Source organism: Mustela erminea, chromosome 16, assembly GCF_009829155.1.
Source record: "Mustela erminea isolate mMusErm1 chromosome 16, mMusErm1.Pri, whole genome shotgun sequence".
Taxonomy (NCBI): Eukaryota; Metazoa; Chordata; class Mammalia; order Carnivora; family Mustelidae; genus Mustela; species Mustela erminea.
The window spans coordinates 50,586,187-50,604,882 of NC_045629.1; the positions used below are offsets into that span (position 1 = coordinate 50,586,187).

General features: G+C 46.1%; 1 protein-coding gene across 1 annotated transcript; it reads left to right on the plus strand.

The window, feature by feature from the left end:
• Positions 1 to 1,553: 1,553 nt before the first annotated feature.
• ODF1 (outer dense fiber of sperm tails 1) lies at positions 1,554 to 10,475 on the plus strand. The gene is made up of 2 exons (XM_032316564.1): positions 1,554 to 2,014; positions 9,918 to 10,475. Exons 1-2 carry the CDS (start codon positions 1,698 to 1,700, stop codon positions 10,348 to 10,350), a joined length of 750 nt encoding a protein of 249 aa, XP_032172455.1. The 5' UTR covers positions 1,554 to 1,697; the 3' UTR covers positions 10,351 to 10,475.
• The last annotated feature ends 8,221 nt before the right edge of the window (positions 10,476 to 18,696 follow it).

An 18,696-nucleotide genomic window follows, 5' to 3' on the forward strand; every position in this document is an offset into this window, starting at 1 on the left:
GATGGAGAGGGAGGCAGAGGCCCTGTTGTTCAGCACTTTATAAGGACTGGGCCCTTTTTCTAAGAGGACGGAGAAGGTGGGCGGGGTTGGGTGGTGACGATTTATACATGAAAATCATGCTGGCTGCAATGTGGAAAGTAGATGGGATGAGTCTGAGTTGACATGAGGGGAAGAGGATCCCACTGGGCTCCTTCTTACCATCCCTGCAGCCATGATCCCTAGTCCAGACTTTGCTTGTCCTTTCTTTCCAGCAGAAGTTACTTCTGCTGTTGTCCCCTTACAATGCTGGGGGCTGTCTATCAGACTTATCTTTCAAGTCCTCTCAACAGAAAAGAAAATGTGTGATTCTTCATTGTGCTCAAAATAAAATTCAAACCCCTTAGTTGGCCCACGAGTCCCTTCACACCTGGCTCTTGTTTCTTCTGGTGCTACATTGAACTGCTTGCCCTCAAGTACCCTATGGCTTAGTCCATAAAAAGGGGATTTGAGAGCAGAGAATGGGCTGAAGGGACTGGCCCAGAGGAGTAGAAGTACCTGAGCCAAGGCTGAGGCTGACCGAGATCCAGCATACTGAACCTGTTGGGAACACAGGAAACTGGCCCAGATGAGGATTTTAGGTAGCTGGCTTTAAGCAACTTCGGACAGTTGGTTGTCAGAGTATCAAGGAGCAACATTTGATGGGTACTTGGAAACAAGGCCCCTAGAGGCTTGGACGGAAGGCCGGAGGTGAAATTGCTGGGAGGTGGTGACCGATAGGATCCTGGGCACTGGGAGATGGGGAGCTTGAGAGCAGGACCCTGGGCACTGGAGAAACGAAGCTCCAGGAAAGCAAAGATGCCAGATATCAAAGAATGGGCAGGATGGGGTACCTGGGGGGGGCTCTGTCAGTTAAGAATCTGCCTTTGGCTCAAGTCATGGTCCCCAGTGTCCTGGGATCGAGTCCTGTGTCAGGCTCCCTACTCATCAGGGAGTCTGCTTCTCCTTCTTCCCCTCCCACACCCTGCTTGTGCTTTCTGTCTCTATCTCTCTCCTTCTCTCTCAAATAAATAAAATCTTGAAAAAAAAAAAAAAAAAGAAAGGAAAGAATGGGCAAGACTCAGAGACTTGGGGCTAAGAAGGTCAAGGACGGAGGCTGACTTGAGAATGACTCGGTAAGAACACAGGAAAGCTCTGTGAAGAAAGAAGCCTCTCTACACATCGACTAAGAGACAGAATGACGCCTGGAGTATAGGCACTAAGTGTCCAGTCAAGCCGGAGCGAGAAGGGCAGAGGGAAAGGAGCCAGGCGGCCCCTTCCTTCCTCCACCCCGTGATCTTTGCAGCCCTAGCCAGGCTGAGGCCATACACAAGCCGAGGACGCTGAAGGTCATGGCCATAAATCCCAAAAGCTGTGACTGCTTGAGGGAACCCACCCAACTTCAGGGTGAATGAAATCTCAATACCAGTGTGGTTTTGAGTGCAGCTCTGTAACCCCTTGGTCTCCGGAGACCAAGACTGGGTGCGGTTCACGTGGTAACCAGAAGACTATGTCATAATACACGGCGGGTGGTGAGGTCACAGACCCCCCAGCTTTAAAGCAAGTGAGCCATGTGGGCCTCATTTATTTTTAAAAGAAACTTCTGAGAAGAGCTTAGAACAATTTTTTTCCCCTGAGTGCCATTTCCAAAGGTACTCACGAAACAATAAGGTGTGACTGTAATGGCTGCACTGAGTTGTCTCTTGGACAGCGTTAGAAGGGACATAAAGAAGGTGGACCGGGAGCTGAGGCAGCTGCGATGCATTGACGAGTGCACGCGGTGTCTGTGCGACTTGTACATGCACCCCTACTGTTGCTGCGACCTGCACCCCTACCCGTACTGCCTCTGCTACTCCAAGCGGGCGCGCTCCTGTGGCCTTTGCGATCTCTACCCGTGCTGCCTGTGTGATGTCAAGCTCTACTGCCTGCGACCGTCGCTCAGAAGTTTGGAGAGGAAAGCCATTAGAGCCATAGAGGACGAAAAGAGAGAGCTGGCCAAGTACGACTTTTAGCATCGCCCCATGAAGGCTTAGGAGTCTGGAGGGGAGGTTGTGGGGAGGGGGCAGAGCGGTGGCCACTCACAGAAAGATGGGAAGGACTGGGGGTAACGGGTCCGGTCTCAGCCGAGGTTTAAGAAAAGAAGAGTCCATGGGTCGCGGCGGGAATCGAGAGAGTCTCAGAGGACAGTGGAATGATGTCGATGGGCGAGATGGTTGTGGGCTTCTAGCTGGAGTGCCAACGTGATGAATGACGGGGCTCTAATGAGGGGAAGAGAGAGGGGGTGTCGTTAAAAAGCTATTGGAAGGAGCAGACTAAACATTTTTTCTGGTCAGGAGTAAAGTGATTTGAGTATATTTGGGCTTACAGAAATGACTACGGGAGAAGCAATAACAATTGATCAGCTCCTTAATGTTTGCCAGAGGCTTCAAGAACAGGGGAGCAAATTGAGCAATAGAGGCGTTCCCTGGGTTTGGTGGGAAAAGCCACCTCCCATTCCCCGACTCTGGGCTGCCTTCAAATCCATCTGGAGCAGGGCCCGCTCCGTCGGCCTCCCCCTCCAGCGGCAGCAAAGGCTGGGCATAGAACTGCAGAACCGAGAGGTGTAGCTTTCAGAGCAGAGCTGAGAGAGCTTTAATCGAATTGGGTAATTTTCAAAACCACTTTTTACAATTTTGTTTGATTACATTTCCTCTGATGGCCGGAGAAAGCCTTCCATCTCTCACTTTGCACTGCATGCCAGCTGGTCTGGTACAATTGATGAAAACGATGGTTGAAAGCTCTGTCCTCTGGTTAAATTTATTTATGATAATAAATAAATAAGCCATACCCTGGGACACTAGGTATAGAGCAGAATGATGAAGCATTTTTTACATTGATACATTGAATGAAAGAGGCAAGAAAAACTACTTAATATGCTACTGCTTTTAACAAGGTAGGCACAAACAGATGATAGATTTTTTTATTGAAATATACTTGACATATACGATTGTATCAATTTAAGGTGTATCATGTGTTTCATACATTTATATAGTATGATGTTTGCCATGGTAGTGATAATTAGCACCTCTCTCATGTTCCATGAAGATCATTTCTTTTTAGTGGTTGGAAAAATTGCACTGTAGTCCCTTAACCAATTCTGACGAGCATAACACCATATTGTCTTGGTTCCCTATACTGTGCATTACATCTCGAGACTTATTTACTGCTCATTGCAAGTTTCTATCCTTAAATTACATACTTCCTATCCCCATGGTAGATTAATAGATTAGATGGGTAGATAGGTAGGTAGGTAGGTAGGTAGGTGGGTGGATGGATGGAAAAATACAGAGTTTGAGACCAGACACACACTTGAGAGCAGTGACTGGAATATTACACTAGAAAAGGCAACAGAGCAACTATTGTCCAGGTCATCAGTCACCAAAGGTCAGGAATGAGCCTCTCCATAGTTTGGGTGGGCTTATTGCCTCTAAATTCATCTATGCTCAATCTGAAATAGTTTTTATTTTTATACCTCAGAGCATCAAGTTACATAAGTTTTGCATGCTGAGTCAGGGATTCCTTTTTTAATTGGTCTACCGGAAGGGTTACTTGAGATCAGGCCTGTATCCACTGTCCCTGTGCCTCTGAATCCTTGAATCCCCTCCATCCAAGTCCTGCCAGGTTTTGTCTCCTGGCTGTCCCTCCTCTCCAGACTCTCCAAGAAGAATGCCTCTCTGTTCTTCACCCTCTGGACACTGTCCGCCAGCTCTGGTCCCTATTTCTCAGCATGCAGTGGACACAAACGCAAGCTTAATTCTCAGCAGTGTGGTTTATACAAGAGATACTGTTTTCTGTGGGTTGTGGGATTTTTCTCCATAATGGATTTTTGCTGATTTTTTTTTCTCTGCCTGAGGCAGTGTATGAAGTTGGTGATGTCTTTACATGAATTCCCCCGTCTCTGAACTGATAACTCTGAGTCCATTCTGGAAATGACCTCGGGCTTACTCTCCTGTGTCTCCTCCCAGCTCCCAGCCACTTTCTTCCCATTCATACCACCTTGTGAAGTCGTCCTGTGCTCTCTTTCTGACAGCTTGACATTTCACTATCCAGGAGGGCTTAGTGTCACCTGCAAACTTAAATATTCCATTTTCCTGACCATGGATGAAAATGTTAAAACCTGGTCTAGACCCAATCCCAGAAGACTCTTACTGTTAACATTTTTTTCTTCCAACGAAATGCCTCTTTTTCCTTATCTCAACCCTAGCCCCCAAAGCATGACTAAATAGATCCAGAAATACCACGTTGATTCAAGTTTTTGGAAACAATCTTGGGTGTGAAACCTTGCCCAAGGCTTTGTGAGTTTAGAAATCATATGCATGTGACCTCTGACCCCTTTAAATGATGTTACCAGCTTGGTGAGGTAGGACAAGTCCTTTTGGATGCCAGTCCGTGTTATCCTGAGGTTCTTCGTCCAACAGGAAAGATTCCCTGGTCTGTAGCTGCCACACTCCCACAGAACTGTTTTTCTGTGTGAGAGTCAAACTGTTTGATAACTGGTAGGAAGGCTTGGCTGACATTTCTGCCCTAAGTTGCATGAACATTTCTGAGTCTATGTTATTTGGCTGATGCACGTGTATGTTTTTAGATGAGGTATAGGTCCAATTCATTGCCACTGTGTACCTAGCAGCCGTTTCAAAAGATATCTTGGCAGGAACTTCTTTAGTCGGGACTCAAGTAAGTACTTCTGTTTTTTAGCTTCTTTGAGATTCTCTTTTCCTCCCCAGACTACACTTTGCGCCTCAAGCACTAGTGGTTCCCCTGATTCCTCCTGCCTCTTCTGGATTTGGAGGGACCGAGGGATGGAGTCTGGTTTCCTTTGTAAGAAGCCAAAGCCACCAGCCTGTCTGAAGTTTGCACATTCACCACCAGGCTTGGAAGCCTTCCGGATCCTCCCTACAAAAAGGGTGTAAAGGAAAGCCAACTCCACCCTGCGGGGAGGAGTTGATTGTCTAATGAACGGATGCCCCTTTCTGACCCTGAGCCCCGGCGCCCTAGTCCTTGCAGACAAATGCTTGATTACAGCTGTGCTGTCCGGGTGCATTGGGGTCAAGCTCACACCCTTTACTAATTAATACCTGGAAACTCAGACTGAGACTGTGCTTCCCTCACTCCCCCAATCACCCTCTATGGTTGGTCTGAATCTCAGTATGATATTCCCTTGAAAATCCCCGCACCGGAGGGACACCATCTTCTGCAAACTTCAAAAATCTGCCCTCTCGTTTGTTTCCTTGTTTTCCTTCACGCTCTAGGATTAAGGTTTTCACTGACTCACTGGCACTGGGCTTGGTGTGGCTGATGACTGTCAGCCTTGGCGGGGGTGTGAAGTGGAGGACTCTAAGAATCCCTGCCCAGGTCTAAGCCCTCGGGAAATCTCTCCCTCCCTCCAAGCTCTGACCCACAGGGCAGGGCATAACACTCTCACCATCAGCATCCCTGCAGAGGAGGAAGCGAGTGTGGCCCCCTGTTCCTTTCCTAATCCTTTCCTAACCCCAGGTCTGGGAGCCCAGTCCCCCCAGCAGCGCCAGGTCCAGCCTGATAAAGAGACTTAGCCTTTATTTAGTGAAAATTAGGCGTGACCTTCCATCTTCATTTGATCCTTGTAGCATCTTGGCTGTCTAGAGATGCTGAAACAGATTCAGGAGCCATGTTCTTGACCTCGAGGAGCTGAGAGAGCCGGGGCTTGAAGCCAGGTTTGCCTGAGTCTGGAATCCATGCGCTTAACCACCTGGTCAGTGGTTCTCAAAGAGTGGGCTCCGGACCAGCATCTCCTGGAACTTGTTAGAAATGCACATTTTTGGCTCCTCCCCCTGCCCACTGAATTGGAAACTCTGGGGGGTGGGACGCAGCCAGCTGTGTTCTAAGGGCACCACTGGGAGCTCCGATGCACCTGCGTTTGCTCCTCTGCTCCCGGAATGACACCGCTCAGTATCAAACAGAAGTTGGAAGACAGGGCAGGAAAGGGGAGGAGGGAGAAAAAAAGAAGAGAAAATGAAAGATGAGTTGGAAAGGAAGAATGGAGTTCGTGGGTCTTTGGAAGGGGTCTACCATTAGAAGAAAAGGCAAAGTCCTCCCAGGACTGCTGCAAGAAGACCGGCTCCCCTCTGCTCCTCGGTGTAGATAGGCCTTTTTGACATCTTCATTATTTTATTGAGCACCAGGCTGGACTTCATCCATGTCTTTGTGAAAAAGGCTGACCATATAGCTCACTGTTGCCGGGGGCAGGGTGCTTCACTTCCAGGAAACATTCCGGAGAACTTGAGCTGCCACAGGGAGGAGAGCTGGCAGCCCAGAGTGGAAGACCCAGACACTGTCGGCCACTCACTCTCCCTCAACGCCCCTGCCAGGCTTCTGCGACGAACCAAGGGGCTGACTGCCCTGCATTTACGTGGTCCAGCTCCAGCCTCATGATCACAATTACAGGAGGGGATCTCCCTTTGCCCAGAACACTGCAGAGCCAAGGGCATTCCCCTCTGCGGGATGATAGGTACATCGCCAGACAGGAGTCAAGTTGCAAGTTCAGAGTTAGAGCGGATGAGTAAAATACAGTTCCTGCAATTTCTCTGAAACTCACACATCCCCGCTGATAAACCCTGATTGAGAAGTGAAAGGAAGAAGACACCTAACTTGGCCAAGACTTTTAAAGCAATTTCCTGAAGGCTCGCATTGATGAGACCTTTGCGTAGCTGCTGCAGGGGAAGAGGGGCCCGAGTGGGGGGGCTGGAGGGAGAGGGGGAACCCGAGCCAAAACAACCACAAGGACAACACACGCAATTGCACTCCGAGACTTAGATGGCCGACGGGAGGAGAAGGATCTGGAAGCTGGCTTTGGCTTGTAGAACTGGCTCCCGGATCCATCTTCTGCAAAGGGCAGGAGGCGTTTGATGGAATCAGTAAGGCAGTCTTGAGGGGCCCTAGCAATCCCGATTGGGCTCCTTGGCCCTGTTTTGTGAGGCCTAGCCTCCTTCATGTCAAGGTTTGGTGCTTTCATCCCCAATGGGAAGGTCTGAGCTGAACAGAACTCTCATTCTCAGCCCACGTCCACACCACGGGAGCTTCTTGAGAGACCCAAGTGCACTTGTTCTGCTCTCTGTTCTGCTCTTGGCTTTGTCTGTTCAGCCTTCCAGGCCCTGGGCCATCCAGAGAGGACACGCGGCATCTTTGGAAGCTATTCTCTGTCTATCCATGGAAGATAGAGTGTGTTTTCTCCTGTTTGTTTTGTTCCACAGGATAAAGTGGTTTTTTTTTTTTTTTTTTTTTTTTAAGTGTAGTTCTCTTGCTTTCTCCAGAGTATGGCCTGTGGGTATCCTGGCATACTCCAGGCACGAGAGACATCTGCACCCCGTGCACCCCACGTTCCTTGGAGCTGGAGGTGGAAACGAAGCTGACTGACCATCACAGTCCTCTGGGTGCTCAGCATGGTTGTTTCTGTTGGTCTTTTAGATTATTCCATTTAATCATTTTGTAATTAATTAGCCTCTTAAGAGCCTTGATTTGTAACCTTCGGTCTAAGGGCCCACACTTGTTAAACCAATCATGTTAGAGGCCATCAAGTGAAAAATATACATTCAAAGCAGTATGTATAGCATGATTTCATAAGGACACATACCAGAATCTACATATGTATGTAGAAATACACACATGAAGAAAATCTAACATCAAAATGTTACATGCTCTATAGGATTATGGGTTTTGTTTTATTTTTGTTTTTGTTTTTGTTTTTTTACAAAATATTCCATCTTTTTGTTTATCTGTATATTTTCTAAGTTTTCTGCAATGAACTCATATCACTTACATAACAAAAAGAGGAGTATAAACAAAATTCAGCATAACAGGAAAGAATTAAAAAGGTATCTCAAACCAATCATCCAATCACAAAGTTTAGATCTGTCAAACTGGAAGAGGTTCTAGAGATTGTACACTCCAAGGCCTTTCTTTCTTTCTTTCTTTCTTTTTTTTTAATTATGTCACCTTACAGTACATCATTCGTTTTTGATGTAGTGTTCTATGATTCATTGTTTGTGTATAACACCCAGTGCTCCATGCAAATAAATGCCCTCCTTAATACCCATCACTGGGCCAATGCATCCCCTCACCTGGCACCCCTCTAAAAACCTCAGTTTGTTTCTCGGAGTCCACAGTCTTTCATGGTTCATCTCCCCCTCTGATTCTCTCCCTTTCATTTTCCCCTTCCTTCTCCTAATGTCCTCTGTGCTATTCCTTATGTTCCACAAATAAGTGAAATCATGTAATTGTCTTTCTCTGCTTATTTCCCTTAGCATAATTCCGTCTATTTCCACTCACATTGATGCAAATACTGGGTATTCAGCCTTTCTAATGGCTGAATAAATATTCCATTGTGTATATGGACCACATCTTCTTTATCCATTCATCTCAGCTCCTTCCACGGTTTGGCTATTGTGGACATTGGTGCTATGAACATTGGGGTGCATATGACCCCTCTTTTCACTATGTCTGTATCTTTGGGGTAAATATCCAGTAGTGCAATTGCTGGGTCATAGGATAGCTCTATTTTCAACTTTTTAAGAAACCTCCACTATGTTTTCCAAAGTAGCTGTTCTGACTTGCATTCCTACCAACAGTAAGGCTAAGAGATGCAAGAAGATTTGCCAAGACTGTCTCTTAGAACACAGATTTTTTTTTCCTGTTAAGGAATAATAAGGCCATTTCAGAATATTAGGTTGTCTTTGGAAGGATAGAAAATAGAAAAAAAAAAAAAAAAAGGACCCCAAGGAAGGCCAAACCATGTAGGGCTAACCCCAGGCTGTCTAACCTAACCTGTGTGCTAAGCACCATATAAATACTTATCATTCATTCACTTAAACCTCACAACTCTACTTAGGCTACTATTATTGTTCCAATTTTACAGATGAGGAGACTGAGGCACAAAGAAGCTAAGTAACTTATCCACCTAGGAAAGTCACCATTTGAACCTAAAATTCCTGGCTCCAGAACCTATGCTCTTAGACACTTGGCTTTCCTACTTCCTGATACACCACAAGGGCTCAATCAACGTGAGCTGCTGTGTTATTTATTTTTTTTTACTATGAAGGATTCACTCAGGACCCCTAAGCAGCGCTATAGGAACCACAAGGACCTCTGTTTGCTGGGGCGCTTTCACCTTGTCATTTGTTGATGGGAGACTTCAGGCCCTGTCTGTGGGATGGCCCAGTGGGGTCCCCAGTCTTGTGGGTAGCAGGGCTGGGTTCTGAGGCTGACAGCCATCTTTAGCATGCAGATTTCACACGGTATATTAGTTGGATCCCCTTAAAAAAAGTCTCAAGAGTTTCCATTTAACAGTAGAAATAAAGATCACAGTAACAATTAAGCAAGATTTATAATGGATCAAAGACGGCATTAAGCAAAACTTCCAATTTCATCTAATCTTCCAAAAGCCCTAAGATGTGGGTGCTGTTATTATTTCCATTTTACAGATGAGGAAACTGAGGCAAGTTTCCACAATTAATAAGAAAAGGACCTGGGACTCAAATGCAAGAGAACGATCTGGAAGGCCAAGCCGCCATCTGTTGTTCAGAGGTTTATGCGCGGGAGAGTGCGATTTACATGGGAGGGGTCTCATTTTTTACTCTACACAATTCTATAAAGTTTGACTTTTCACAATGACTAGTGTTTAATTTTGCTATTTAAAAAACAAAAACAGAGATGGGGCGCCTTGCTGGCGAAAGCACGTGACTCTTGATCCTGGAGTCCTGAGTTCAAGGCCCAAGTGGGACAGAGGGCTTACTTAAAAAATACTAGTAATAATAAATAGAGATCAAAATACTGTTTCTCAAGCTGTGTCTGAGATCTGCTTCTGAGACCCTCTCCCTTTTTCCCAACTGCAGACTAAGAAGAACGACAAATAGAATCCTGGCCTCCTCTTGCTGTAGCAGTAACATTTTAGGATCAGTCAACGTGTGCGGCTTTGAGCCCGATCAAGTCAAAGTCCGGGTGAAGGACGGCAAGGTGTGCGTGTCGGCGGAGCGGGAGAACAGGTACGACTGCCTCGGCTCCAAGAAGTACAGCTACATGAACATCTGCAAAGAGTTCAGCCTGCCGCCGTGCGTGGACGAGAAGGACGTGACGTACTCCTACGGGCTGGGCAGCTGCGTCAAGATAGAGTCTCCATGCTACCCCTGCACGTCTCCCTGCAACCCCTGCAACCCCTGCAGCCCCTGCAGCCCCTGCAGCCCCTGCAACCCTTGCAACCCCTGCGACCCCTGCAGCCCGTGCTATCCCTGCGGGAGCCGATTTTCCTGTAGAAAGATGATTTTGTAAAGCGTAGGAGCCCATAACTTAGCGGAAAGCCCGTACTCCAGCCAGGCAGCTCTTCCAGTGTTTCTCTTCCTCTTCCCACGGCCCGTGGTACTCAAGTCCCTAGGAAACTGAATACATAACTGCAACCCACCCGCGGCGTGTGAAAGTCTTTTGGCGCAACCCGCTGCGGGATTGCAGCGCGGTTAGTGGGCGTTGCCCGGAACAGGCCGTGGGGAACCAAAGGCGAGCCCGGGAGGTCGGGCCCCTCTGTGTCCTCCCGGTACCAGCTACTTCCAACTTCCAGGAAAGATACTGTCTGGGTGGGCATCCCCAGACGCTGTTTCTCCAAGCCATCTGGTGAGATGGCCTAGCTCGGAAACCAAGCTGGTAAAGCCGACGTGGAGGCCAGTGGGGTTGGAGGCAAGCACTTTGCAAAGCTACCGCAGTGGGGCGCAATGGGGCACGCGCTCTGCTTGGGAAATGCGCTGGGGGTGTTTTACTGGGTCAACGGATCAGAGCGCAAAAGCACGGGAGTGGGTGGGTGGGTAGGTAGGCGTGGAGGGGGAGATGCACGTTCATGGACTTACGGTGCAGTGTCCTTTGACAGCTTTCCGTTTCTCAACATTTCTGTGATTTGGAGGGAATGCCCAGCTCTGGTTCAGGCTGCTTTGCAACCTCCTTGTGATTTATTTCAACTGCTTTTATCAAGCCCTGAAACTTCTTGTAGACACAGAAGTTCAGTTCAAAGTTCGTGAATGAAAAACTACAGTTTTCACAACCTGCTAGCGTATCACAAATCATCACCTATTTCGCCTGAACGTGGATCCTCCCGGACATTACCCATGAGCCATCCAGGATGGCCAAGACAGAAATAAGAGAAAAGGAAGAAGGACCTGTTGGGAGGGATCAGAATGAGACAAGGGCCAGTTCCTGAGCTGAGTCCTTCCGGGAACATAAAACCTCACGTTAGCAAGGGCTTCTTTCAATGGTCTCAGCTACATGTGGATTAAAGCAGTGATTCTCAGCCTTGACTGCACATGGGAATCACTTGGGGTAGCTTTAAAAATATGGACGCCAAACCATAGGGGGAAAAAATAGAAAAGAGAGCATAAAAAATATTAAAAAGAAAAAGGAAAAACATGCCTTTTATTAAGAAAAGAAAAAATACTCATGCTTGGCTCCCATTTCCAGAGTTTCTTATCTAATAGATTTGAGGTGCAGGCTGGGCATGGAGACTTGAAAATGCCTCCCCAGGTAATTGAAACCTGCAGCTAAGGTTGAGAAACTCTGCTTGGGATCTTAAAGCTCTCCCAGCCTTTTTTCTTTAAAAGCTTTCTTCGAGTTCAGGCTTAAAGAATATTGATGGTGATGGCAGACATATTTTGCTTTCAATTGAGGGAAGTAATGGCCCTCTAATACGGGTCGTGAATAAAAAACACCAAACGTCTCAAAAACTTATTATTTAGGATACATATAAATAAGTATGTTTGTGTGTACCAAATTGTACAGTTACACTTACAAGTGCCTTGCCATAACTTGATTTATAAATATTCTAGTTTCTAAGCTACACATTTTGGAAAATGATTTTGAAAAAATTTCACCCCGTGGAATTTTTTCAAATTCCCACGTGGGTCTCAGACAAACAGAAATCTCTGTCCTCTGTAAAGTGTCGTTCTACGCCGCTCCTGGCACCTGTCCAGTGCTTCATTTCCCCACTCACCCACACACCCTCCTGTCAGCCCAGTAATTCGTTCATCCAGTGAGTCTTTATGATTTTTTTTTTTTAAGAGGACAGGGGAGAGTAGTCTGAATTGGGTTATGAGCCCCCCTTGGGCAAGATATGTCACTTTAGCCATTGAACTCACGTTGCTGGCCGTGAGTCTGTTCCAAGCTCCAGCAAAGGAGGCATCAGCTGGGTCCATGGCATCTCCTGCTCCGGCTGCCCTCATGCATGGGGAGCCCCGTAGATTTTATGATTTTAAATGCCAAGTACGGTGCTCTGCAGCAGGGATGGAGAGAAGAAAATACCCCTTTCACAAATGCCTGAAATTAAACTGAAGGAGGGGGAGCGTGGAGGGATTGGGGAAGAAGGGACTGCCAAAGACAATGAACTTACAAGGGCTAGGAGAGGCCAGAGGGGCCTTCCAGAGCTGGGCCTTTGCATGGAATGCGTTGTTGACATCACGGCCTTGCACGATGCCTCAGGGGAAGCCAGTGGCCAGCCCTCAGCTCAAAGCCTGCCCTGCAGTGGGTGGTGGGTTGGTTGTCAGAGTCTGCTCACCACCCTCAAAGGGAAAGACTTGCTGTAAAGGCAAATGTGTATGTGCCGAGTAGCTGCTCTGAGCAAAGCGCGGTGCCAGGGGCCATTATGAAGGAGCGGTACCTCTCTAGGACTTCCTCCTAGCCGAGGCCAGACTAACACCCGCGGTGTATTGTCAAGACACTTGACAGTGCGGAATCAAGAACTGAATGGTATGGTGCAGGTGGCAAGTGCCTACCATTCACAGAGGATGGCTGGAGAGAGACGCAGGCCAGAGGAGTCCGGGCTTGGATGGGGCTCTTGTCTGCATCCTGGAAGGAAGGCAGAAAGCAGGGTTCATTGCATGAACTAACTAGGTTCCTGAGATGGAGGAGAAAGTGGATATGAGGGAGAAGAAGTAATATTTGCTCATCTCAAAATTGCCTTTTACTGCTCAGATGGAGCCCTGGGGCTCAGACAGCTCTCTGGCTCTGAGGCCGACTGAAACACCCTCCTTCATCCACCAGAGCGGGGAGATGGGAACAGCAGGGAGACTGTGGAGTGGGCAGACGTGAGAAATTGGCCCAGGGCTAGCAGAAAGATGAGGGAGCCTCTGAGCTGCTTTGCTGTCCGCCATGTTACAATGAGAGGACATATTAACATGCCGCCTTCTAATACGCATGCTGGGTAAATATTCCAGAACTAAAGTTGAGATGAAGGTAGTTATACTTCCTAGTGAAAACAGGGTATGTTCTGGAGCCAGAGAGCTGCTTAATAGCGTCATACTTAAGTTTCTCAGGTACAAGATTGAGGGGAATCCATCCCAACTGGTTACTATGTACTGTTTGAGGGATTTTTTTTTTTTTATTTACTTATTTGACAGGCGGAGATCACAAGCATGCAGAGAGAGAGGAGGAAGCAGGCTCTCCTCTGAGCAGAGAGCCTGATGCGGGGCTTGATCCCAGGACCCTGGGATCATGACCTGAGCTGAAGGCAGAGCCTTTAACCCACTTAGCTACCCAGGTGCCCTGTGAGAGCTTTCTTTTAAAACTCATATAGTGTTCTAGAAAATGACGTCAAAGATCCTTAGTTGACTGTTCTTCAGTCGTAAAATAATCTTATTTACAAATTGTTCATATCCCCAGAACTGTTAGAATAAGTAGGTTTTTTTTTTTTGGAAGATTTTATTTATTCGAGAGAGAGGGAGAGAGAGAGAGAGCAGACAGACAGAGTGAGAGAGCATGGGAGGGGAGGTCAGAGGAAGAAGCAGACTTCCCACTGAGCTGGGAGCCCAATGTGGGACTCAATCCCAGGACTCCAGGATCATGACCTGAGCTGAAGGCAGAAGCTTAACCAACTGAGCCACCCAGGGACCCAGAATAAGTAGTTTTAAATGTCTCAACTTCTCTTCCCTACACATAAAGTCCTTTTCTGTCTCTGTGTCTCTCTGTGTCTGTTTCTCTTTCTCTATCTGCCTTTCTCCCCTACAAATCTATGAGTGTCACAGACTGGAAAAGGTTGGGACAGCACAATTTAGCCTTTTGGCTGAGGAACTTATGCTCAAAATTAAAGTTGATACCGAAACCAGAAGACACTGTGGGTTTGTAACCAGAGGGAGGGAGAGATGGTCTGGCTGGGTGACCTAGATGAATTTAAGCAAAGTTTGTAGGGTTGTTGGCATGCATCATAGTAAGTTCTCAACAGACCTTAGATGAGTCACAGGATTTGTGGAAGATCAACTCACAAGTTACCCTCAGGGAACAAATGCTTTCCATGCTGACCCAGAAGCACTGCTTTCCAGTCTGCAGCTTTACAATAAGTATTGGTTCCTGTCCCTCAAATTATAAAACAATAATGAAATATATCACTGCTTAGGCCTTTGGATCCTGATGAATGTCTACAAATTTGACAATTAGACTAAGTACTCTTCTCCCTAAACACTGTCAAGTTCTGGTACCGGTATTAGTCACACAGAGGTCAGCATACTTGGTGGATATAGCACTATGCCTTGAAGGCTCATAAACCTGGCTTTTGACAGGTGACGAAGCCCATTATTCCAAGGCCTTGGGTGTGTTTCAGAAAACATGTCTGTGGCAGGAAGGCTCCTAGAACTGGGATGCCAAAAGGGTGTTTGAAATCCAGCATCCACTGTTCCTGAGGCAACTGGCCCAGCAGTTAGAACCTCTTCCAGGTTGTCTTTCTCTTTTTGCACAATACAGAGCTCCCCCAGAGGCATGAACATAACCTGGCCTGGTTGGAATAACTTCTGCTCTGGGTAGAATGGGGACCACTAAGCATTGGAGTTCCTGGAATTACCAGTCTGGAAGGTTCTGGGGAAAGATAGCCCTTCTCTTCAACTCAAACTTCAGTGATAACTGTACTTGCACAAACCAAGGAAAATGGTCTGAAAAGAGTGGTACCCTGGTTTGTCTAGTTTTTACACTCATGAATTCATAAGTTAGAAACTCAGACAGGTCATGGCTGGAATCTTCTGGAGGCTGCTTCACTCACTATCTGGTACCTGAGCTGGGATGACTCCAGGGTTGGTCATCTGGTCATCTGGTGATTTTAGATGAAAAAAATCTTACAGTGGTGTAGAAAATGTCATTATTATACAACTGCTCTTATCGAAAGCAATACAACAATATTAAAGCATAATATGTAGCATTAAAAATATTTCCACTCATGGAACATTTGAAATTAATACTGCATTAGAAAATTCTAGGAATATGGTCACCATGCCTGTGAAAACAACTACAGTCAAACACAAATAAGTTTTGTTTGCTATTTCTTCCCCATATGTTTGTGGTTACTAAAACCATTGGAATCGAAAATGGATCAAGGCTTAGTGCTGCTTCTATAAATACAATGAGTATATATTCCAGATTTTCCAGGACAGCCCAGATTCCAAATGACTGTGTCCTGGTTTGGGGAAGGAGGGGTGTGGGCCATGCATCTGGCCTGTGTGTGGTCAGAGTCTCCTGACTGAGGTGTGAAAGGGCTGGGACAGATCGTTCAGGTAACAGCAACAGAGTGAAAGGGCACAACAGCAAAAAAAAAAAGTATTTGAGCCAAACTGGCACCCCTTGAAGAAGCTTTCAAAGGCGGTAGGAATGCCTGAGACCAGCATGTGTCTGGGCAAAACAACTTGATGACAGATTAAGCAACTGTTTTGGAAGAGGAAGTTGGTTTTCCTGAGACAGCAGCTTAGTCACCTTCCGGTATTTTCAGGATCAAATATTTTCAGCCTTCAGGGCCTGGCCAGGGGCTTCCAAGGCGGATCCATCTCCTTGGAAAGGGTAGGTTCTGGAAGAGTAGGTCCATGGGGTCCATCATTCCATCTTTGTGTGAACCCACACAAGGACACGCTCTGTGCCCAGCAGCCTAAGAGAAGCAAGCCAGGATGCAGAAATGGTCCACACCCAAATCTTCATCTTTGAGGAGTTTTCATTCCAGTGGTAAGTTATAATTACACCTTATCAGGGATTCCTATGGAGACAGAACCAAGCCCACTGAGGGGCACACAGAGGACAGAGCCACCAGCTGTAGGATAGCTGGGGTGACTCAAGTGGGCCACTGAGTGGCAGGTCTCACACAACCCTTTCGAAGTCCTTTTTCCCTCACTGGATGAATGAGAGGACTAAGAATTGTTCCTACTGGGTTTGTGTGAATTTTTCTGAGGAGCCCCTTATCCTTCCAAGCTCCTTTTGCTGTTTTCCCTATTTCCTGCCCTTCAGGGAACTGTCAGAATCCAGGCAGGAAACCGAGTTGAACCTCAGCTGGGATTTTTTTCAAGACCTAAGTAATGAGGGATGTTGATGCCTACAGTAATTACCAGCAGAGGGAGGCTGCCCTCAACCTGACCTGAGAGGCAGGGAAGGAAAGAGATCATTGATGTCCAGTGACATCTGGAGCCCTGGATAGGGGACCACAGCTGCTGCCAAAAGGACTGTCCAGCAGGTGGGACGTGAGAGAAATAGAAACTCACCTCTCTGTCCTCCCGATTTCCAGTTGCCTGAGAGCTCTTCCCATTGGCCAACCACAGTGGGAGACTGGAAGGCGAGGGAGCCTGGGGATGTGGTCCAATGAGGTTAGCCACCCGGGGCTTACAACAAAACAGAGAAGACCGTAATAGGAAACTTTAAGATGAATGGAAAATGACCAACACCCTGTTCTTTTTTCTTTCCTCCTTACCTGCTTACCCACAGGACATCATGCCCGGCCTTGAGGAAAGAGGGATCAACAAGGCAGACCTGGCTCTTCATTTTATGGAGCTGATAGTCTAGGAGGGAGACAAATATGGAGCATACAAATAAAGGGATACAGGAATGAGATGGATGAGCTCAGGGAAACAACACTGGGGTCTGATCTTGATTCTCCAAAGTTGACCACATAGCTCCTTGCTCCTAGAATTACAGTGTCTGAAGACACCCCATGAAAACTCTTGACTTAGAGATCCTAGAAAGCCCATATGATGAACCACTCAGAATTCACAGGCAAAATGCTTCTCGGCTGCAGAGTCACTATCCCCCAAGTCCTCTGTTATTCTTCAGCATTTCTACTCCTTTTGCTTAAACTTACTCACTCTTCCTTAGTATGTAACAGAAAAGAAATTCAGGAGGATGTTTTTTAACGTCGGGATTGTGGAAAACAAACAGAGCAAGATAGGGTTCCCAGTGCACAGAGAAGGAAACCATCAACAAATCAACAAGGCAACCTACTGAACAAGAGAAGATACTTACAAATGATATAGCCACTAAGGAATTAATATCCAATATAAAGAACTTATACAACTCAAAACAAAAAAAAATGAGAAATCTGATTAAAAACTGGGCAGAGGACCTGAATAAACATTTTTGCAAAGACAACATATAGATACCCAAAAGACAATGAAAAGATGCTCACCGTTGCTAATCATCAAGGAAATGCAAATTAAAACCACAATGAGCTGTCACCTCACACCCATTGGGATGGCTAGTGTCAAAAAGATGAGAAATAGGTATTGGCAAGGATATGAAGAAAATGGGAAACCTTGTGCACTGTTGGTGGGAATGCAATGGGTGCAGCCACTATGAGAAACAGTATGGAGGGTCCTCAAAATATTAAACTGAAATACAGGGGTGCCAGCTGGCTCAGTGGGAGGAGTGTCCACTCTTGATCTTAACGAGCATGGGTTTGAGCCCCACTTTGTGTGTAGAGATTCCTAAAAACAAATAAATAAACCTAAAAAGAAAAGAAAAAGAAAAGAAAAGAAAAGAAAAACTGAAATATAATATGACCCAGAAATTCCACTTCTGGGTATTTACACAAAGAAAATGAAAACACTAATTCAAAAAGATATGTGCACCCCTATGTTTATTGCAGCATTACCTACCATAGCTGAGATATGGGAACAACCTAAGCGTCCATCGGTAGATGAATGGATAAAGGAGAGGTGGCATATATATATACAGTGGAATATTGTTCAGCCAAAAAAGGAATGAAATCCTGCTATTTGCAACGGCATGGATGGACCTGGAGAGTATTCTGCTAAGTGAAATCAGTCAGAGGAAAACAAAGACAAACCCCATATGATTCCGCTTATAACGAAGACTCTAAGAAACAAGTGAACAAACAAAACAGGACAGAAACAGACTCATAAATACAGAGAACAAACTAGTAGTTGCCAGAAGTGGGGGTGGGAAGAGTGGGCAAAATGTGTGAAGGGGATTGAGAGCTACAGTCTTCCAGTTATAAAATAAGTACGTCATGGGGATGGAAAGTACCCCATAGGGGATATGGTCTGTAGTATTGTAATAACTTTGTAAGGTGACAGATGGTGATTACACTTATGGTGTACACTTCATGATGTATAAAAATCTCAAATCACTATGTTGTAACCTGAGACTAATATGTATGTCAACTGTTCTTCTATTTTTTTAAAAATGTAATTGTAATTAGATAATACCGCAAGAAAAGAAGAAAAAGACAGGGTATCCATTAGCCATAACAAAAACTACAAATATATTCAATTACATTTTTAAATATTGAGACAAAAATCATCAAGTCAATAGAAAAATAATAGGCTAGGGAAAAAATAGCTGAAACTTGACAAAGTATGTATCCTTAATAGAGAGTTTAAAAAGCAA